Source organism: Periplaneta americana, chromosome 17, assembly GCF_040183065.1.
Source record: "Periplaneta americana isolate PAMFEO1 chromosome 17, P.americana_PAMFEO1_priV1, whole genome shotgun sequence".
Classification (NCBI taxonomy): domain Eukaryota; kingdom Metazoa; phylum Arthropoda; class Insecta; order Blattodea; family Blattidae; genus Periplaneta; species Periplaneta americana.
The window spans coordinates 110,748,021-110,771,929 of record NC_091133.1 but is presented as its reverse complement, the minus strand read 5'-3'; the positions used below and the strand labels follow the sequence as shown (position 1 = coordinate 110,771,929).

The 23,909-nt window shown below is 35.8% G+C and overlaps 1 protein-coding gene across 5 annotated transcripts in view; it reads right to left on the bottom strand.

Annotated features, from left to right (window-relative positions):
• Nucleotides 1-23,909, bottom strand: part of Bre1 (E3 ubiquitin-protein ligase Bre1) — a 90,801-nt gene that overhangs the window by 38,031 nt on the left and 28,861 nt on the right. For 3 of the 5 annotated variants that reach the window (XM_069817194.1, XM_069817193.1, XM_069817195.1), the window contains 2 exons: nt 21,525-21,678; nt 14,865-15,029 (listed from right to left, as the gene is read on the bottom strand). In XM_069817194.1, coding sequence (XP_069673295.1) covers nt 14,865-15,029; nt 21,525-21,678 — 319 coding nt within the window. The remainder of the gene's footprint in view (nt 1-14,864; nt 15,030-21,524; nt 21,679-23,909) is intronic. The other 2 variants (XM_069817196.1, XM_069817198.1) reach the window with 1 other exon arrangement.

Sequence of the window (23,909 nt, the reverse complement as noted above, 5' to 3'; positions counted from 1 at the left end):
TCCACGGCTTAATTTATATATTTTTGGGAGTAGATACATTTTGAAAAACTAAAAAAAATTGTAATAAGTGGTTGCTGTATACAAAAAATTAAGCTTAAAAAATGTAGAAAATATAAATTTCATCCATTTCTCTCAATTTACATTACTTTTCCCCTTGTCCTTTAAGAGTTTAAAAGAGAGGATCTATGAGATCTTTACATTTCTGTAATTTTGAACCAAAATCATTTCTCTCAATTTGCATTTTCCCTCAATTTACACCACATTTCTCCGGGTCTCTTGAAAAGCATAAAAGGGGGAATAATTACAATGGAAAAATTGTTCCGGGGCCAGGTATCGCACCCAGGACCTTTGGTTAAACACACCAAGGCTCTACCAACTGAGCTACCAGGAACTCTACCAGACCCCGACTCAATTTCTTCCTTTATATCCACAGACCTCAAAGTGGGCTGACAACTGTCAAGCAACCAACACTGAGTGCACACAAACTCTGTGTGACTTGAATTGTGGTTTTCTGCTAACAAACAGTGACGTGTATTATGCAAATCTAGCTTTCACGTATAGCTCCCTGTGAAGCTGATTTGGATAATTTCAAGGCTGGACTAAATACTGAAAGCCAATTCATCAGATTTCCTCTTTTCAAGAAAATTTTCTTGCACAATAGAGTAAATCAGATTTACATTAGATTTAAAACCTTCTGTCTGCTACTAGTTTGCAGTAATAGAATGGACACTAGAACATTATCACTAAACAACCTGAAAAGTCACACGTTTTATTAATAATTTTTTAGCATTTCTCTGTGAATTGTGCAGGTGATGTTTCTACAGTCATTGAACGTATAAGAATATTATTACAGATGTTGCCCATGTTATGAATTAGAGATAAAAAAAGTGATATAATACTGCATCTCAATCAAACCTGAAGTGGAAATTCAAAATAAAACAGTCATTAACAATGTAACTGTGGTTTCATCAACTTTCATACCAATCTCTTAGTGTATGAATATGAAGTTCATTTGAAGTATTGGTAATGCATCTATTAATCTTATCTCTGTGTTAAATTCAAACAATATAAAATTATTCGTTTCACTCCTATCCAAAAGATTTCTGCAGATGAATACTGAGAACAGTACTCTAGAAAGACTAAGCAAAGACCACCACCACTGGATTTTTTCTCTACATTTTCAAACAGGAAGAGCATTTTGCGGTTCCTATATTCTTACAGCAGAAGAAAATTATTCTAGGGAAAGTAAGTCTATGCCAAGTACATACCATAATATAGAATGATAGTGTTATGACATCAATCACAGCAGAAAAATCAAGAGTTGCTGCAGATATTACAATTTCGGAAAAATTACTGATCAATGGCACATATATATTACATAATTAAAATGCAAAGCATCATCGCTCCTTTCTACTACAGCGCTCAAAGAAATTGTTGCATATTCTTTTATTGTGAATTTAAGAAGAAACGTGCAAATTTATCTTTGTGCTCAAAAACATAGTGCACATTTCTTCATAAGTTTGCAATAAACTAATATGCAACCATTTTTTGAGCAGAAAACAAAATATATATAACATATTTCATAAGTTCACTTTGACTATATTTTTCTATAGCATCCAAGATACAAAAATAAGTCATTATGGCTGTCACATTCAGCACATTAAAATTTAATGAATACTGAATAGTCAGAATATAATCAAGATATGTCAAGTGAATGACTGAAATCTATTACAAGGATTGTATAACTTGTCTTCTACTGTCCAACCATTTTCATAATTAATTAGTGATGTATTGTTCTTGCACATTTTTCAAAAACAAAAACATCTCTTGTTTTTAATATGAAGTAGAACCTGTTCTCTGTTGAAAAATTTCTATATCCTAATCAAGTAAACAATTGACACACAAATGTATTTAAAATATCGCCGAAGTACAAGATACAATTGAAATGTTTATCCATGTTGAATCTTTCGTACACTACTTTTAACACTTGAATATAAATAATTGATTAAATGGCAATCTTACTCGTGTTAATTGTGTAAGCATGTGCGGCTTACAGCTGTTTCGGTGCTTCTTCACACCATCCTCAGAGCCTACTAGATCTCGGCGTCATCTCGAACTTCGCTGCCTGTTGTGTGGGTGCGTTCGATTGTTGAAAAGTGTTGAAATGTGGTGTCAAATAGTGTGTGTGTTCTGAAATTGATCTGTGTGTTGAGAATTTGATCAGGGTGTGTTTTAGTGTGATCAAATTCTCAACACACAGATCAATTTCAGAACACACACACTATTTGACACCACATTTCAACACTTTTCAACAATCGAATGCACCCACACAACAGGCAGCAAAGTTCGAGATGACACCGAGATTTAGTAGACTCTGAGGATGGTGTGAAGAAGCATCGAAACAGCTGTAAGCCGCACATACTTACACAATTAACACGAGTAAGATCGCCAGTTAATCAATTATTGAAATGTTTAATGTAGAAATGCTGAAGTCTAGAATCTATCTCCAGGTATACAGTGTGTTTTCTGGCTTTAGGACATAGTATTCAACATTGCCATAAGAAACCTATGTATAAAAAAATGAAGAAATAACTTACACAGTTAGAAATTAGCAGGCTTTGATAGTTTGTAAAATAAGAAAACTTCTGGCTTCGAATCAGCAACCATGAATGATATTTTTTTGTTTTACAAATTATCATGGCCTACTAATTTCTAAACATAGTCCATCCACTGATTTTTTCTTCATTGTTTTTACATATAGGTTTTTTTACAACAATGTTAAATTCCTGTCCTACACCTAGAAAAAACAAATGGTATATACCAAGCTATAATATAGGTACTGTAAGGTACTGATAAACTAAGTGGTCTACACTTCTCAGCATTAAGGCTGGTTCACAATAAACCAGGACCGGAAACGACAACGAGAACGAGAATGGAAATATTGTTAAAATGAATGCTTACATTTATAGTCGTGTCACTGTTTTTCCAGTGTGACTCCTCCCCTTTGCTTACATCTTAGGAAGTCAAGACTCTATAAAGTCTAGGTAGGTACTATCGTTCGCCATTTTTGTTCTTGTCTTGCCGAGCTACCATACGAAGAATCTATTTGCTTCACCGTTAAACATTATGTCATAGCTCCTATGATAATAAATCAAACGCACTGTAATTGAGCAAATAATTGAGCGGCAAATAACGTCCTAGTGTGATTTTCTGCCAAAGAGCCAAAATGGTGCGCGATTATATTAAGTATTTATCGAGCCTTAGGAAATTCATTACATCATCAATAGTGAATGACAAGACGCACACGTTTAAATGTAGCCGACCTGCAATGTGATTGGCTGCAGGAAATAAGAGCGACGGGACTTTAGATACATTTATTTTAACATTATTTCCGTTCTCGTTTCCGGTTTATTGTGAACCAGCTTTTAGTGGCATCATGAGCCACGCTTGTAGAGTTGGGGCAAATAACGACAAGGGCCCTTCTAATGCACAAAAAACATCCTCATTCCAAATATTACTTCTCTGGAGCAAATCTTGAAGGCTGCATGTTTAAAAGTAAAATGAATGTATGATTATTAGCGAACTATCTGTATCTTTAGAAAATTTATCCTACGTAATACTAACTGAATTAAGCCAATTCCTCCATGACAAGTTGATTTATTTACTAAGTCCTGAACCAAGGGTTTTTACGTACATTGTACAGGATATTTCAAAAGTGGTGGTAAAAAATTTAAGGATGAAAATTACACTAATATAAGCCAAAAAGTCTCAGTCAATAAGAGCTTGCCAGGCAACCATTTGAGATAATGCAAAGTTTCTCCTAAAATAACTTGTTTGGATATAAGCATACTCATTTCTTCCAATTCTCCTCTCACCTGAGCCTGATTAAACTATTTATGTAGTAATGTTGTACGAAGAAAGTCAAAATGGGGAGAGGTTTCAACAACAAAGATACCTATGTGGATATGCACTTCACTTGATGTATGCAAAGCCAACAACATGTACTCCACTGAACGTAGTTCAACAGACATACATCACAGGAGTTAGTATATCAATATCTCAGAGAACATGAGAGCTGCTCACGTGGAGTACAAGGCGAACCTTAATAGAAAATGTGCACTATCACGTAAATGGCTTCTCTCAAGACCCATGTTGGTCAATATTTTTTTGCTTATATTTATGAGTAATTTTCATCCCCTAACTTTTTACCATAATTTTTTTAACATCCTGTATACTTAAGTAATAAATTCGATTAATGTATCAATATTTAAACACTATGCAACAGCCTAATCGTCTGACAAGCAAACATTCTGATGGGGGCAGATAAAAAAGTTAAATTTTTTCTTCCACCATGTTAATAATGTCAAAAGAAGTGCTCATACAAATTTTGGCCACTCAACTGCAATTACGAGGCCGTCCAGAAAGTGATTTTCCCTGGAGCCGTTTATAGAAAACAGCACAATTGCATGGAAATATTTATTGAAACAGATACAGCAATTGTTGCGCTATTTGTCAACATATCCCCCATTGAAATTGAGACATTTGTCATACCATGGGATCAATTTTTGTGTTGTAGAAGTCGGCCGCCTCAGATCGGAACCAGCATTTGACTGCATCTGCACCTCTCTCTGTCAATCCCATGATATGAGAAATGTCTCAATTCCGATGAAAAATATGTTAAAATAGCCCAACAATTGCTATGTTCGTTCCAATAAATTCATCCAGTGAAATTGTGTTTTTTTTTTTCTGTTAGCGGCCCTGGCGAACTTATTTTTTTACGGCCCTCGTAATTGCGGTCAAGTGGCCAAAACTTGTATAAGCACTTCTTTTGACATCATTAACATGGTGAAAGAAAAAAATTTAACTTTTTTATCTGCCTCCATCAGAACATTTGCTTGTGAGATATATGTTGATTTCATATTGAAATTTTAAAAACTAATGCTCTAAAACTACGAACACAATGACCTTAAATAGTTTTTAAGTGTCTCAAATTTATAAGTAAAGAATGACTGCATTACATTCTCTATTTATAAATTTTATAAACAGAGAACATAAAAAGTGTTCTCAAAAGATTTAAACAAAGAAGATATAGATCATGTCATATTATTGATAATCAGAAATACTACACACAAGTTACATATGTACAAACCTGTCTTGATGATGAAGTTGGAACTTGTTGTAGTTCCCAAATAGCCACTTTTCTCGAGATGAGCTTCAAATTCGTATTAATATTACGTACATTTATTACTAAACCATACTTATAACACAGAAAAGGAAAATTGGGAACTCGAAATACAGCACTTATTGCTATAACCTAAAAGATGACACACACATCCATTCATATATTGAAACTTTGAACTGTACAGTACTGCAATTTTCACGTAATCAAATAAGAATAAAATTTATACAACAGGTAATTTACAACTGGCAAAATAGGGTAGAGAACAAATTAATATGTTCTTTTCTCCGTATCTACTTTTTTGTCTTATAAGCTGTTAAATTTTAGTTTTCATATTTATAATGCTGCAATTTACTTAATTCCTACGTAATAACCTAAAACTATAACAAAATTTAAATAATTAATATAACAGATACTTGAGAACAACGCATTCAGCTGTAGACATAAATGTAGTGTAAAATTGTAAGAATAACAAATTACATATTAAAAAAAACATTTATCTTAATTTTGTCATTTTAAATTTAGTTCAGTTCGTGAAGCATAAACTTAAATCCAATCTGTGCAGCGCAGCTAAACAATAATGACCTCTAAAGAGATAGCAGTTTATTTTGTTCCCCCATAAAGTAGAAAAGTATTATTTAAACACAGTACTTATATATGCAGGATTTGAACTGAACTAGAAAACCAAATCCCACATTCTAAAATGAAAAACTATATTCTTACTCCTATAATATATATTAAAAAAAAATAAACAAGTAAAAGTATCATAAATACAAAGGAAAAAATCCATGTTACATCAATATACTCATATTTTAAAATACGACAAACATTTGGTCTTCCAAATTTCGAGTTTTTGCACACATTTTGTTGGGCATCAATAACTCAGGATATTTAAGAATAATCACAAGATCTTCAAAGCAATTATAACAAAATAAGATAACTCCATTCAGAGAATTAAAAAAAGTATTATGTAAAACTGGATATTTATCAAGAGGTATAATTCATATAACTGTGTTGTGCATCAATTGCAATCTTAATTGTGTAAGATCAGATTCATTTTCCTTACTTAAAGCACAAAGATTTATAGAAAAGCCTCTTAAATGCTGGGTGAGAGACTGTAACAGGCCATTCGCCTAATACGTGAGAGGATGATGAAGAAGTTAAATTTGTTTATAGAATGAGTGTAGATTACTTTTTCCATTGCTGGTAATTAAAAAGGAAATAACATTTAGAATTGTTGCCTGTATCTTCTCCTTTTGATGATAAATATATACAGGGTGGACCACTCAAATGTAGGTACCTAATTTCAATTGTATGTGACTGGTAACAGTTGAAGATAGAACCTTACGGTAACATTTATATGAAAGGAAAACTCAACAAGTTTCGAATCCTGTTGGTAGATGCGCAGACACGGTTTGTTTTTGTAGATTGTATCGATTGTCAAATTGGCGACCCAGCAGATGAAAGCACAAACTGTGTTGTGGTATGCGGAGTTTAAATCAATTGTTAGAGTTCAAAGGGAGTATCAGCGAGTGTTTAACCATGATGCTCCAACTGCTAAAAGCATTAAGAAGTGGCATGATACATTTTTAGCTACAGGATCGGTGTTCAAGAAGCATGGTGGTGGTCATATAACATCTGACGAAATGATTGCAAATGTTCAAGCCATGTATGAGCGAAGCCCGCGGAAGTCATTAAGAAGAGCTTCGCGGGAAAACTGTGTGTGGTACCACATATCTTGACATGCTGGAGCAGTTCTTCTTTCCACAGATTGAACACCTGCAGCCTAACATCTTTTTTCAGCAAGATGGCACTCCTCCACACTGGTTCAATGACGTTCGTATGACTTTAACACCGCTCGATTTCTTTTTCTGGGGCTGCGTCAAAGATAAAGTGTACGCCACCCCAGTCAGAGACCTTCGTGATCTTCAGGAGCGCATCATAGAGGCTATTGAGAGCATTCCAGAAGATATGCTCCAACGTGCTTGGCAAGAAATCGTTCATCGCCTCGATATTGTCACAGTGACAGCTGGAGCTCGACTTGAGATATTCTGATGTGCATATTGAAACTTTTTGAGTTTTCCTTTCATATAAACGTTACTGTTGTTGTTGTTTTCTAATGCCAGGCGTTTGACAATAAAGTCATTTGACCTCTTGCACTCCAATATTTTTCAAAGATATTATCATGACCAGCCACTGAAGCACAAATTTTGAGGTGTTCCGAATCCATTTCTTGGTTTGAGTTGCGCAATGGACAGTTAGGGGACTGATATATTCCAATTCTAGGCAGGTGTTTGGCCAAACAATCATGGCCTGTTGCCAATCTAAATGCAGCTACAGACGATTTTCGTGGTAAATCGGGAATTAACTGTGGATTTTGATGCAGAGAGTTCCATTTTTTCCCTTGGGATTGTGTTATCAAATTTTGTTTGTTGAAGTTTAAGTATGTAGACTTAATAAATCTCTTCACAGAGTAATATGTAGATTTAGTAACAGGTCTGCAAGTAGCAGTGCTGCCCTTCTTTGCTAAAGCATCCGCATTCTCGTTTCCCAGGATTCCACAATGGGATGGTATCCATTGGAATACAATTCTTTTATTGAGTGATATTAATTGAGAGAGCATTTTAGTTATTTCTGCTGTTTGAGATGAAGGTGTGTGTTTAGAGACTATTGATAGAATAGCTGCTTTGGAGTCTGACAATATAACTGCATTTTTAAATTTACCGATGTGGCATAGAAGATGTGGCAATGATTTCTCACTAATATTAACAGCATCAAAATGACAATAAACGTTACTGTGGGTTTCTACCTTCAACCATTTACCAGTCACATACAATTGAAATTAGGTACATTTGAGCGATCCACCCAGTATATATAAGGTGTGAGAAGGGGTTCCTATTCGTTAGGATAGTTACAAACAGCTTATTATGTTTTACTATCTGATTGGGCCAGTAAAATATAATTTTACGTTTACAAGTCTGTATCCACAACATATGACAGAATGCACTACTAACATGATCATGTAGCAGGCCATTTAGTGTTAGGTTTCCACAGAAACATGGCTAATTTAATTTTCATCTTGATACCAAATTATTATTGGCCATAACAATTTATCCCTGGGGTGATGCATGAATATTGTCTTCTTGATACCTCCAATTAATTGGTGTCATGCATATCCATGACTCCCTAGCTTCACTGAGAATCCCCACTCACAGTCAACACTATCTCTGGGTAATTGAGAGTACATATTACTTATGCTGTGGAAGGGATCCCTAGCTAATAGATTCGTTCCACATACATATAAATCAACGAGAAATTTTCTGCAGACCATTGGAGAGAATTCAAATTTTTAACACACACATACCATTCTCAGTATGTATGTAATCCTGTATGTTTATGATTTTGGTTATACATTTTACTGCATACTGGGTACATTTTCAGCAGATAGCTATAAGCAATTCAGTAATACTCCAAGGGCTAATTGGGATAATATACATAAAAAAAATGTATATTTGCTGATTTCACTAAACTTCTAAAAACCAACATGCATTCATACAAGCAGTCACTCCGAGTTTATTAAAGTAATATGCTGTGTTAAGACCCGCACCACATCCTGAATGAAAAGATATTAATTTCTTATTTACATTTTTCACTTACATATGAAACAAAATCACAACCTTCACTAAACCCTTTCAGTGTTATCAAATGCTGCTCAACAATGATAGTATTAAGAGTTCTTACCACTGTTTATTTATGAAAATAACACTGTTCCAATCCTTGCGAAGAAAAGGGGAGAGACAAGAATAATTTAAAATAAGTTTACCAAAACATTAAGACATATTACACTAACAGAAATAAATTCTTTTAACACAGCACTTTCTCATCTTATAGTTACATGAATGTGTTAATAAGGAATATGAAAATAATAAACAAAAATTAATCTGTGACACAACAGTCCATGAAGAGCCAAGGTTAACCAACCAACTGCTCGCCTTATATCCATATGCCTCAGAAGAGGAGAGCAATTATCCAACCAGAACGGAAGTATCATAATAATTATGGTTAGCATGATGATCTGCCAGCCGTTTTAGCTGGTTACAGTGTGGAACCAGAAAGAACCTCAAGGTATTTATTAATATTTGCAGGTTTTTTCCGTAAGTGAAGGTGGTTACGACTATAATCTACCTCAGTTATGTATGGTCACTATATACGGTTTACTTAGATAGTAATGGTATATTAATCAGAATAATGGCATACAAAATTCAGGGCTAAATATTAAAAATGTATTCTGTATTACATAAACATAACATAATGGGACGAATCTACGATTTTCTGGGAATAAAAACAGCTGTGTGTAAACTGTAAATTTTACTTGAAGCAAGTAAAGCGATCGGTTTGGAAGTAAATCCCGAAAAGACAAAGTATATGATTATGTCTCGTGACCAGAATATTGTACGAAACGGAAATATAAAAATTGGAGATTTATCCTTCAAAGGGGTGGAAAAATTCAAATATCTTGGAGCAACAGTAACAAATATAAATGACACTCGGGAGGGAATTAAACGCAGAATAAATATGGGAAATGCGTGTTATTATTCGGTTGAGAAGCTTTTATCATCCAGTCTGCTCTCAAAAAATCTGAAAGTTAGAATTTATAAAACAGTTATATTACCAGTTGTTCTGTATGGTTGTGAAACTTGGACTCTCACGCTGAGAGAGGAACTAGGTTAAGGGTGTTTGAGAATAAGGTGCTTAGGAAAATATTTGGGGCTAAGCGGGATGAAGTTACAGGAGAATGGAGAAAGTTACACAACGCAGAACTGCACGCATTATATTCTTCACCTGACATAATTAGGAACATTAAATCCAGACGTTTGAGATGGGCAGGGCATGTAGCACGTATGGGCAAATCAAGAAATGCATATAGAGTGTTAGTTGGGAGACCGGAGGGAAAAAGACCTTTGGGGACGCTGAGACGTAGATGGGAGGATAATATTAAAATGGATTTGAGGGAGGTGGGATATGATGATAGAGACTGGATTAATCTTGCACAGAATAGGGACCGATGGCGGGCTTACGTGAGGGTGGCAATGAACCTTCGGGTTCCTTAAAAGCCATTTGTAAGTAAGTGTGTAAACTGTACTCTTAATATAATCGTAGCCTAGGCCCTTTCAGTTGTAAAAGAAATCTACTTATAGGAAGTGTGGACTTCAAGAAGTGCCGAGTTTCTAATAGCATGGATGGCAGTAAGGATGATACTGTATTTTGTGGGAGACTCCTGGTTTGAAGAAGAATCCAGACCCAGTTCAGAAGATGAGGCAATACGAGAAAGAAAAGAATATAAAAAAGATGATAATGAAGAAGAAGACTGGAAGTAATAACCAGAAGAGAAATGTTTCTAAAGAATGGAAATGAAAACTTCAAAATATTTTTAAATTTGTTAGTTTTTCGATGTGTAGGTATTATTTTATTGAGATATTTTTGCTTTTCCGTATACAGATCGATCTGATGAGGTGTGGACAGGAGTGCCGGGGTTTTCACTGTGCACTGCTGAAGCAATTGCGGTGGGGAATGGTGGGCTGGCAGAGGCGATGATGTAAGTATGTATCCTAGCTTGTGTCAAGATTAGAGAATCAGTCTCCAAGTGACTAATGACATGTTACATACTACAGTGTATTATAGAGTGTTTCCTTGTGCATTTAAAGTGAAGTGTGAATAAGTTTAAACTGTATAATGGCTAATCAAATGGTTACTACTGAACAATGTGTATACGAGTATATTTATGATTCATATGATGATGAATGATCGTTTGCGTTTGTAAATTTAATAATCTGATTGGCTATGTATTGTATACTTTTAGTAGAGCCATCGATGTAGCTCAGTCGGCAGACTCACTGGGCTGCTGATACGGAGCTGCGTTCTGGCTTGGGTTGGATCCCCCTTTAGTCTTTGGTTTTTTCCGAGGTTTTCCACAGCCGTGGGACTGAAGCCGGATGGTCTATGGCGAGTCCTTGGCATCAACCCCTTTGATTTGATTACCCCCCTTTGATTTGATTACCTGGTTGGGTTTTTCCGAGGTTTTCCCCAACCAAAAGGCAAATGCCGGGTAATATTTTGGCGAATCCTCGGACCTCACCTCATCTCACTACATCTCGACAAAATATTGTAAAAAATTGCACAAAATTGTAGAAAATTACTAAATTGTAAAAATTGTAATTGTAATATTGTAAAATTTTGACTTGTTCCACATCTTAAAGCTTCATTGCTCATGTAAGATCTATGGAATAAAATAAATGAATGAATGAATGAATATGTGTTGACCCAGTCTGCTAGCCAAGTACGAATGTGGTTTGAAATGTAATTCCTGGATGTAAAAATTCAATCACGTACAACAATCCATAATCTTTATAATAAATTTCAGGCAATGGGAAATGTTCAGCCTAAGAAATAAAACAGACAGCGTAGGGTTCTCACAGCAGAAACATTAGGGCCCGATTGTATAAACCATTTAATCTTAGATCAGAGGTTAAATTGATCCTTGTTTCAGCTGAACTTGGAATTTTGTGTTGTATAAAGTCTAATCTGAGATTAATTTGTCTCAAACTAAAGTCAACTTTGACTGAAGAAATTTCTCCGATTAAGTTAGATGATCCAAGTTCAGTTATTTCTTTTCTGTTTGAAATATACGAGTGACAGATTGTGCAAATAAAATATATTATTATTAATATTAATAGATATGTTAGGTACATTTACATATATTTCTTTCAATTTCTTGCCTTAATACACAAACATTCTTATATTTTATAAGGCTCTATCTGTTCAGCAGTATCAAATAACATAACCTATAATTATATTATGTTTATAACAACCATTAATAATTAATGGATATGATAGGTACATTCATAAATGTTTAATTAACTGTATTACTAAATGAAAATTGTCGTTTTATACAGCTTTATTATGTTTAGCAGTATCAAACACCATAACATGATAACAACTTGGAGAACAGTCAACCTTCTTCTTATTGTCCGCCATTATTTACATCGCACAAAAAAAAACCAATGTCTCCAACAGAGTGTAATACGGAAAGTCGCGAAAAAGTAGTTGTAAAGTCGCTAGATTTCTCATTATCAACAAAGAAAGATTAAATTTTGTCACTATGGGGTGCTAAAAAGGTCACTAAATCCCTATTTAAGCAATATAAAAGTTAAAAGAAATTGTTGTTGAAAAAGAGTTAAAATCGCTAGATTGGCAACACTGAACAAACCTGTAGAACATGGTCCGCGCATCACGTATTTCACCTGTTTATGCGATGTTGCCATATCCTTTTCACGTGAACTTAGATTGCATTTGAACCAAGGTAATTTGATCGCAGAAAAGTTTTATACAATAGAAAAAGTGTCTGAACTCGGTTTACTTTTCGATCTTCGATCAAAGTTGATCTTTAGTCAGGGAGTTTTATACAATTGGGCCTAGATGACATTGGTCATCAATTGGAACTATCTTCTAGAAAATCACTTAGGTGCCTTTCACAACGAGTACGAATTTATGGCTCTGTGTAAAAAGCTACTAAAATGTTGAAGTTGCAGCTATATAAAATAACTGCACATAGGTGTGCATTTTGTGAGTGGATACTGAATAATATTCATAATGGATTAATAGACCAACATTTAATATTTTTCTCAGACGATATTTCATATAGAGATGCCAAAAATGTGTGGACAACAGAAGTGGCCAGTTTCAGCACTTCCATCAATAAAATTGGTAAGTAAGACACTTTTTAAAATAGTTATGGAATCTTGTATGGTTGTATCACGGCAACTCTACACTGTCCGTTCCCCGTTGCGAGTGCATCAGCAGCACACAGTGAAAACCACATACCTCCTGTCCACACCTCATCTGATCTCTCTGTAGAACATCTAAAAACTTGGGATGAAAGAGTAACAGAACGGAGAAAAATTCTCTCCGGCGCCGGGATTTGAACCCGGGTTTTCAGCTCTACGTGCTGATGCTTTAACCACTAAGCCACACCGGATACCCACCCCGGTGCCGGACAGAATCGTCTCAGATTAAGTTCCAACTCTTGGGTTCCCTCTAGTGGCCGCCTTCTACACTACGTCATAGATGTCTATGAACGCAAGACTGAAGTCCACACATGTGCTGAGGTGCACTTGTTATGAGTGATTAGTTGGCCGGGATCCGACAGAATAAACGCAGTCTTAAATCACGAAGTGATTTACGCATATCATATATATTATTTTAATGTACCGAAGTACATATGATATTTCCATGCAAATATTCTGCGTCATCATACGATGAAAGAGTAATGGAACGGAGAAAAATTCCCTCCGGCGCCAGGATTTGAACCCGGGTTTTCAGCTCTACATGCTGATGCTTTATCCACTAAGCCACACCGGATACCCACCCCGGTGCCGGGGTTGTATTATATTTGAGGTCTTACTAGATTCGAGCCAATATGGGTTATTGGGTTATTTTACGATGCTGTATCAACATCTAGGTCATTTAGCGTCTGAATGATATGAAGGTGATAATGCCGGTGAAATGAGTCCGGGGTCCAGCACCGAAAGTTACCCAGCATTTGCTCGTATTGGGTTAAGGGAAAATCCCGGAAAAAACCTCAACCAGGCAACTTGCCCCGACCGGGATTCGAACCCGGCCCACCTGGTTTCGCAGCCAGGCCAATATGGTAATTGCAGCAGACGAATTACTCCATAAATGAAAATATTAAATAATATAGAAGAAAGTGGAGAAGTTCTACACAAAAAGCATGGGAAATACTCTCATTTCAACAACTTGTGAATATCAACCAAAAGGAAAAAAGATACGGAATGGTCAAAAACAAGATGAAAACAAATGTTAACTAAAAGCGGAATGGCAGAATTTCCTAACCGTGATGGTATATTTTCTTTTCTTCTTTAAGTCCTCAGCATTATATCCATTATATTACAATATGAATTCTTTCGATACTCCTTATATCAACATTTTCCAAATTACTTGAGTAACCATTGCCCATATTTGTGTTAGATGACAATGCAGGAATAGGAAGCAAAAATGCTAGCAGAGACATACCTTTTGTGACTAAAAATCTGTAGAAATTACAAAGATAAAATTTGTAGCAGTTGAAATTCTGACCTTGTATCAATCATTAACTAATGAAACGGGTGGAACTAATCAATACTATTAATTAAAGTTTATGATAGAAATACAATTTTCGAGTCTAATATCACAGTCAAGCCTGATTACAATCTATTTAGCATCTAAAGGGTTAAATCAAGGACATATGTTCAGAGTTTTTATAAATATATACACATTGTTTTATAGTGTATGTAAGAAAAGGAATCATAGAAGATGGTATAATTACACAAGAGCTGATCACAGAAATAAGTAATTTAATGATGAAAAGATTGACAGAATTATCTACACCCAACCCAACCAAAGACATACCTGATAAAAAAAAAAAATTAAAACACACATTAAGGCCCCTAAAGCTAACACTGTAATGCCTCAAATATAGCAGCACATCTTTAACTCACAGAAGATATAATTTACTCTAATAATGTGGTATAGTGTGGTGGGAGGTGTACATCATCAAAACTCAACTAAAGTGAATAATGTATCTAGACACTAAGATCCTATGAGGATCCTGAATGTAATACAAACTTACAAATGGTCTCATGAGGTTAAAGTTGCTGTGTGAAGTCCAACTCCCATCTACCTGTTTCTGCGATGCCACTTGCTTCTGCAATTGATAGGCTTGTTCCTCTAACTGCTTAATCTTGCGCATTGCATCTTCATCACAGAGTTTCTTGCGTTCCTCTCGTTTGTTTTCCTGGCAAAAAAATCACATAAAAATACAGTTTACATCGAAACTTCTCACTTACTATCGACAATTTGACAATGCCCATTTAGATTATGAAGTCTAAAACACATTCAAATAATACAGTAACTTATATAGAAACTATTAACTTGTTATGGAAAAATTCGACAATGAACATTTAGTTTTTCAAGTCCAAAACATGAGCAAATATATGAGTTAATTGAAACTTTCTAGGACATTAATTTATTAGTTATCTTGGACAAAATTATGTTTCACAGCAACAAATTTCAATTTGTAACCATAATTTTATTTAGGAATGTTTACACAAAAAAAACACACACACACACACACACATTTTCAAGTTATGTCCGAGTAATGTCAGGGACTGTCAGACATCAAACCAATTTAAGAATAGACTAACGAAATATATATTCTTGTTAACAATAATAGCTGTTTCAGGTTTCTCAATGTTATTGGTAATATTTAAATTATCTCATTATTATTATAATAATAATTATTATTATTATCACTATTTCTTACCAACATTACATTACTAACTAACACTAACATTACTTACCCAACTTTCGTTATTTACTTTCATGTTGGTTTATGGTCTAGATATTGTTTTTTTTTTTTTAATCCAATGCCACCAGGTTGTCTTTTCGACATTTCTGGTCTTCTCTCCTGGCCGTGGCTTAGTTGTAACCCACTTCTGAGGTTGGGGCGCCTGGAAGGCGGAGTTACATTACCCCGATGATGTGATAGGATGATTATGATAATGTGGTGCCAGGAGAGGTCTTAAATCTAAACTTAACCTAAATTCCAGACCATGGACGAACACAGGAATAATCCCCTTTAAGGAAAAATTCCTGTGCTCTAACCGGGAATCGAACCCAGGACCCGGGACTATAGCCAGAAGCTCTGACCACTAGACCATGAAGCTGGTCCTAGATATTAATGTAATAACTATGTAACCAATTGTATTCAATTAGAATTAGAGTCTGGCTGGGCGGAAGAGAACGCCTGCTGGTCATAGCTCTGCCAGATTAAATAAATAAATTATTATTATTATTATTACATTAACATTTAGTAGTACAGCTCCAAAAGGGTATTTGTTGAATACAGGGTGGAGAGCCATTAATCCTTCCCATTGAAGGCATTAAGGAACCAACCTGGACAAATACCCAAATATCCCATCCCTACCTTCCCGTGGTGCAGCTGTTAGTAAGCATAATTTTACAAGTTGAACTAAAGGGAGAGGCTACTCATCAATTAGAACTGGTCAGCTTAATGAGTTAATGACCGAATTTGGTATAATTTTCCTCTATTCAATACCTAATTCCCTCTTTACCCTTTCCTATCCAGTCCTCTGACTGAACGCTTACTTTATTCGACCCCGACAGTATTAGAGCATTTGAGGCCTAGGGGTTCATTTCACTTTCCTTCCTACTCTTTCTACTTTTCTGTTCCTAGTGCTGACCTGCTATGGCACTAAAATCGTCCTCCAGTGGCTTAAGGTGGGAAAGCTGGTGATCAACAAGATCTCCCAACTAGATCTAGTAGACCCGTCGACCAACAGCAGGTGTGGTCCTCCAGACATTCTGGGGGTTGTGTGTGAATGAAGTAGCCACCAAAACATTAAAATATGGTGTTCACTTAAATCGGCTACAACTTGCCCCTTTAATATCTTTGAAAAATATTGGAGTGCAAGAGGTCAAATTACTTTATTGTCAAATGCCTGGCATTAGAAAACAACAACACCAACATTTAGTAGATCCTTGATCTCCAGAGAACAAGGTGCCGGTTCAGGTGTTACGTGCTGTCTCTTCTCCCTTTATAGATCTCTTGGATATGGAACAACAAGTTTTGATGGTGAAATTATTGCAATAAGTGAAAGTCTCAGGAATCTTCTATGCCACATCAATAAATTTAGGAATGCAATTATATTGTCAGACTCCAAAGCAGCTATTCTATCAATCGTCTCTAAACACACACCTTCATCTCAAACAGCAGAAATAACTAAAATGCTCTCTCAATTAATATCACTCAATAAAAGAACTGTATTCCAATGGATACCATCCCATTGTGGACTCCTGGGAAACGAGAATGCAGATGCTTTAGCAAAGAAGGGCAGCACTGCTACTTACAGACCTGTTACTAAATCTACGTATTACTCTGTGAAAAGATTTATTAAATCTACATACTTAGACTTCAACAAACAAAATTTGATAACACAATCCCAAGGGAAAAAATGGAACTCCCTGCATCAAAATCCACAGTTAATTCCCGATTTACCACGAAAATCATCTGTAGCTGCATTTAGATTGGCAACAGGCCATGATTGTTTGGCCAAACACCTGCATAGAATTGGAATATATCAGTCCCCTAACTGCCCATTGTGCAACTCAAACCAAGAAATGGATTCGGAACACCTCAAAATCTGTGCTTCAGTGGCTGGCCACGATAATATCTTTGAAAAATATTGGAGTGCAAGAGGTCAAATGACTTTATTGTCAAACGCCTGGCATTAGAAAACAACAACATTTAGTAGTACTTAAAACAGAATGACAATTGGATAAACAAATGAAAGCTGTAATTCTATAACTGACCCCATTTTACATAGACTGCCTCTGTTGTTGTTATGTAAGATCTGAGTTATTGTTTCTTTTGCTAGCAGTCCCAACCTCACACCCTGGTATGGTATAAATCCCCCTGCCCCTCAAGGGAAAAGGTCTGAATTCAATATTGATTAATAATCATACTAGTGCACCAAAGGCAAGGCAATAGAGGCAAAACGATCTGCAACCATAGTGTGTTCCTCATAGAGGGAGGATGTATATCAAGTACTGGCCAATGAGAGAGAGAGAGGGAGATGGGGAGGAGGAGGGAGAGAAGGGATAGAGAGAGGAGGGAGAGGGAGAGGGGGAGAAGGGGAGGGAGGGAGAGAGGGGATGGGGAGAGAGAGGGAGGGGAGATGGAGGAGAGAGAGGGGGAGGGAGGCAGGGAGGGAGAGAGAGAGATCACGCAATTCTAGAATAATGCAATCGAATTATCACAATGGTCTTTAAGTGTAGAGAACTGATTGGAATAATATTATCATAATAACAAATCATCAAAAACAGCACTTCGACATTTGAGTTCATCGGGAAATGCCCAACTAATAAAGCTGTACAAGTCAAATATTAGATTATAAATAGAAAATCCAAATGATGTCTAGGTATTTCCACAATACAAATATCACAAATGGTGCGCAACAAAGAAGTCAGCACAAAATATGAGAACATTATGATGACAGAAAACCCTAGAACGACCATGAAGACCTTACAGTTACTAACATTACCATGAAAATATGTACAAGACAACAAATCTAGTAATGATGAAAATATAATGCAAAGAGCTCATCATAAGATTTCCAAATTACGAGATTATAAAGTCAGATTCATAAGGATAAACAGTATATACACAAATACTCCGCATTTATTTTTTCCAGAATTTAGAGAAGAAAAAATGAGGGTGCGCATTATTTGAAATAAGATTGGTACTGCTTCACAGCATCACAATTTCACTTAACAGAACTAAGGATGACACTCTATAGGAAGATGTTGACGATAACGATTCTTCCACTAGTGATGACAATGAAAGTATGATGAATAGAGGTAAGGAAGCATGTAATTCTTGAGTTTAATATTTTATTGCACATATTAACATTAAATTGGTAAAAATTGGAATTCGCATTTTTTTTTTTTTGCTATTGTAGATTATGATGTGTTTCTTAAACAAATTGATATTTTATTGTTTTGAAGTACATCATTACATACGGTTAATTTCTTGTAAAGATAACACACATTACGAGGTGTGATCATTAAATTTCGAGACTGTATCTGTTGTGGGTGAAGAGATCATGTGATTGACATGCGCACACAGCAGTGACACTAGATGACTTTGAAGAGATGTGGCACAAAGTTTCAAAGCGTTATCTTCATTGAGATCTGTTGCACAAGGTTTGGTTAGTTGTACATCTGCGCATTTGCGAAATCACGATAGACTCGAACCTGGAGCAGAGATCCAACATCAAATTCTTTGGGAAATCGGCAACCAAAACTCATGGAATGTTGAAGCAAGCCTACGGGAATGAAGCAGTGGGCGGGCAAGGTGTTTTGAGTGGCATTCGCGTTTCAGAAATGGCAGAACATCGCTGGAGGACGATGAGAGGCCAGGTTGACCACACACGTGCAACACTGCCGAAAATGTCGAAAAAATTCGACAAATTGTGCATGATGATCGACACATCACCATCACAGAAATTGCTGACATCATCAACATGTCATCTGAAGAGGTTCAAATGATTCTCACGTCCACATACAAATGCATGCTCCATGACGACAATGTGCCAGCTCACAGAGCTCTCGCAACATGCCGTTTTTGTACCTGTAACGAGATGGTCGTCATTCCTCAACCCTCATACTCACCAGATTTGGTCCCCTGCGACTTTTTTTTGTTTCCGAAGATGAAATTCAAGCTAAACGGTCGCTGTTTTGGCACTGTGGAGGAGATCCAATGCAAATAACAGAAGGTGCTTGACAGGCTTCAAGAACGTGACTTCCAGAAGGCATTCCAAAAATGGCCGACGCACAGGGATCAGTGTATGGTAGCCAAAGGGGATTACTTTGATGGGGATGGCAGCCTAATTTAAATCGGGTAATTTTATTTTCATTTATTCGGACTTTAATGATCACACCTCGTATAGCCTATTTTTTTTCTCTCCTAAAATTAATTCAATGGCACAGAGTAGTCGCGTATATACGGTATATGTATATTGTATCTATCTCTGTATGTAATTTAAGGTACGGTCACACGTCGCTACTTTTGCTGCGTAACCTTTGTATTGCGGCTGCAAAAGTTGTGTGTCGTGTTCACACGTAAGCCAAAAGTAGTGCGCTGCACGCTACTTTTCATGCTGCGCAACCCGAGAGCTGCAAAAGTTGCAACTGGAGGTTGTGAGTCTGTTCACACACAAGGCGCTACTTTTGCAGCCGCAGTCATGCTGCAGGTTTCCATCTCTGTGTTGACTTTTCAATATACATTTTGTGGTTATGTTCGCATTATTAAGAAACTCATGTGAAAGCTTACTTATCTATTATTTGCTTTTCTGTACTAACTAGTATTCAGAAATTGGCATTATTTTTACTATAAAGCTTTTAAAAACGCCTATATACTTAAATGATAACGAACAGCATATTCATGTAATCAATGTTGGCAACCCTCCTGTCTGAAACCACGACACGGAAAAAAAATGAATTATATCGTCAGCAAATATGCTCAGACTGTGTTGTGTATTAAATAACTGTTACAAATAATTTATTTTCATCACATCTAACATTAAAATACATCCAAACAATAAAAGTATCACTGGCACATTTGAGTGGCAACACTGGTTGCAACCGCAGCAAAAGTTTCAACAAAACCGATATCAAAAATGCTGTGGCTGCAACCCTGTTCACACATCGCTACTTTTAAGCTGCATGCAGCATGAAAAAGTAACAGGCAGCAGGTTCGGCAGCCGCTACTTTTCGAGTTGCACCGTTGTTCACATGTCGCAGTACGAGAGTTGCACAGTTTTTTGTACTGCAGCGCTGCAAAAGTAGCGACGTGTGACTGTACCTTTACTTTCCCTATCTCTCTTGTGCATGCAAGCAGACACACAGAAACACATGCACACAGCCACACAGAGAGAAAGACACGAACGCACATACTCACTTGTCAAAAAAATGAATTCAAGCAATATAAATAAACTGCGAAACATATTAATAAATTACAATCCAACTATAATGCACAATAAAAGAAAACTTCTATCTCTGACATGAATGGTTAATGTCTGTATACGTAATTTTCAGAAATATACTATTTTTGTAACTGTCACTCCACTGACTTAATGCTTCTGCTTATTTATATACTCTTCCTCTTTCACAATAGCCCCGACAAGACTCTGGAATTCGCTACCTGCTAGCATCAGGGACTGTCGAAATAAAATTGAATTCAAACGCAAACTTACTAGGCACTTGGTCATTAATTGAGATTCGTTCAGACATGGTTTCTTGTAAATAGTTTCCTTAATCTATCACAAAATATTTCAATATCCGGTAATTTCATCACTATACAATTTTGTTATTCTAGTTTAATTTGTAATTCAGTAAATATAAAATATTCTTTGTTTTCCTATGGTAAATTATGTAGCTTTCATTAGTCAGTTAATCTTTTAGTACTCATTTTTATTGTAATTGTAATTTTATTTGTAATTGTAATTGTAAATTTAATACTAATTGTAATTTTATTCTTCATATTATAGTTGGAATCTCCTGGTAGAGGGGCAGAGAAGGCCTGACGACCTTATCTCTACCAGGTTAAATAAATAAATAAATACTACTAAATACTAAATATATAGAAATACTTATTTTATTTAAGCTACATATTTCGTAATAGTATTTGATTAACTGGCCAGTGCTCCACCTGCATTTTCTTCAGCTGTTGACGAATATCTTCCAATTCAGCACGTGTCTTTTTCTCAGCTGCCATTAACTGAACTTTATCTCGCTGTTCTTTACTGACGCCTTTATACATGTCCAACAGAAGTTTCATCTCCTTTTGGTCATTCACTGCTTTCCTAAATGTGGATTAAATAATTCATTAGTAAATTTATCTGGAACTACCTGTGCTATAGCTGAAATTCACAACCAATGTAAAAATTATGTCAGCAATTTGCTATTTAAACAGTTTCAAACAACATAAAGCACTCTGCATATGAAAAGACAAATTAATGTGATTCTCGTACTAGTATGCAAAGGATATCTAGGCATCTTAGAGTTTCCAAGACACGTGTGTGAAGAACATTACACAAATAAGGAATGTATCCATACCATGTGCAATGTGATCAGCACCTCAAACTTGAAGATCCTGTCCAACATGTGGAATTCTGTAGCTATATCAAATGATCAACGGTTGTATTGTTACATCCTATTTACCAATGACGCCCAATTTACCTGTGACAATGTTTTTTAATTGGTTATTTAACGACACTGTATCAACTACTTTCTAGGCTATTTAGCATCGATGGGATTGGTGATAGCAAGATGGTATTTGGCAAGATGAAGCCAAGGATTCGCCATTGATTACCTGACATCTGCCTTACAGTTGCGGAAAACCTCGGAAAAAACCGAACCAAGTAATAAGCCCAAGCAAGAATCGAACCCACACCCAAACACAATTCTGGATCGGGAGGCAAGTATTTATTGCATTTTCCATGAAGATAAATACGAAGCATTAATTTTGGAACGACTCTCATAGTTTCAGCTTTCAGCTACATACTTGATTCACACCTGGGCGCAGAAGTGTATTGATGCAGAGAGCAGTACATTTGAAAATCTACTGTAAGCACCAACTTAAGACTGCAATAACACAAGGTATCTATATACAATATATAGCTGTAAATATAAAGTGTAATTTTTCTGCCCATCAGCCTCTTAAACGTGATTTACAGCTGTGGAAGTGTAACTATTTGTAGATTAAAATAGTCATAGTTCTGTACCTGCTCAAAATTGGACCCATATTTATACCAATATTTACTTTTTTATTTGAAATGGATTGTGAAGTCATAATTCTTTTACTCTGTATGAGCTATTCCATCTCAAATCGACCAAAATATAGAGAAAATTGACCTTGCAATTTTTAAATACAATGAAACTTTTTCTGTCCGTTAACAACTGTCATACAATGCCTTGCGCAAAGTTTAAGGCATTAGAACTTCATAGCGTTTAAATGAAAAATATTTAAATTTATCGTATTTTCATAAAATTAGCAACTTTAAACTGTTGTGGCTCCGAAACCCTTTCACCCAATGATCAAAATCATGGTTTATTTTGATGCTGAGAAATTAAAGTTTATATTGACATGTAAACAGTTTTTCTTACTTTTTATGGAAATGGAGAAATATAGATTTTTCTTCATTAAGACGCCTTTGCCCATTGCCCAAGAAAAAATATTTTTAAAATATATGGTTAGATTCCGCATTGAAAGTACAAATAAACACATATTTTTTACTGGTGCACCATTGATAAGAAAGTATTGAAAATATCAAATAAAGAAAATAAATTGTACGCGCATGAACTAACCAGCTGACTGTGAGACAGGGGCTAGCCGAGGCAAGCAAGGCCAGGAGACATAAACATGTGATGTTTCGTCTAGTAGCGCATAGCTGGGCTAGCTTTATCACAAGTTTTCATAAAGACAGGAGTAAAATGACGCCCAACACTCGCTTATCTTCAGCTCTCGGCCAGTGCGTGCGGTACTGCACCGTTCAAGTCTAGGCATGTGAAAATAAGTTATTTAATACCCTCGAAACTTATTGCCGAGCCACTAAGCAAACAATGCCGAATCCCTCTTAATAATGCAAGGTTTTTTCTCAATATTTTTTACATTTTTACAAATGGGCAAAAAGCCTAAAACTAAGTAAAATCAGATTATCTGTCTTTCTGTATACAATAAAAATAAGTATTACATCCTATCATAACCTACCAAATGTCAGCTTCAAAATGGGCTCCGGTTCAATGTTCTGCAGTAAACGGTTCCAGAGTTCTGAGCACTGAAAGAGGCTTCTTTTTATAAAATACGCTAAATTTGTCGCTCAATAGTACGAAAACCGTTTGACTTTCGATAGTATATTTTTGAAAATGCACTCTCCTCAGCACTTTGTATAAATAGGGAAAAAATTAGAGTATTAAAAAAATGCGAGGTTTTTTACTGATCGATTTCATATGGAATAGCCCGTATATTCCATGAAAAATAATACGTAAGTTGTTGAAAGTGTACATTTAACTACTTAAGACCCTCACTACTCAC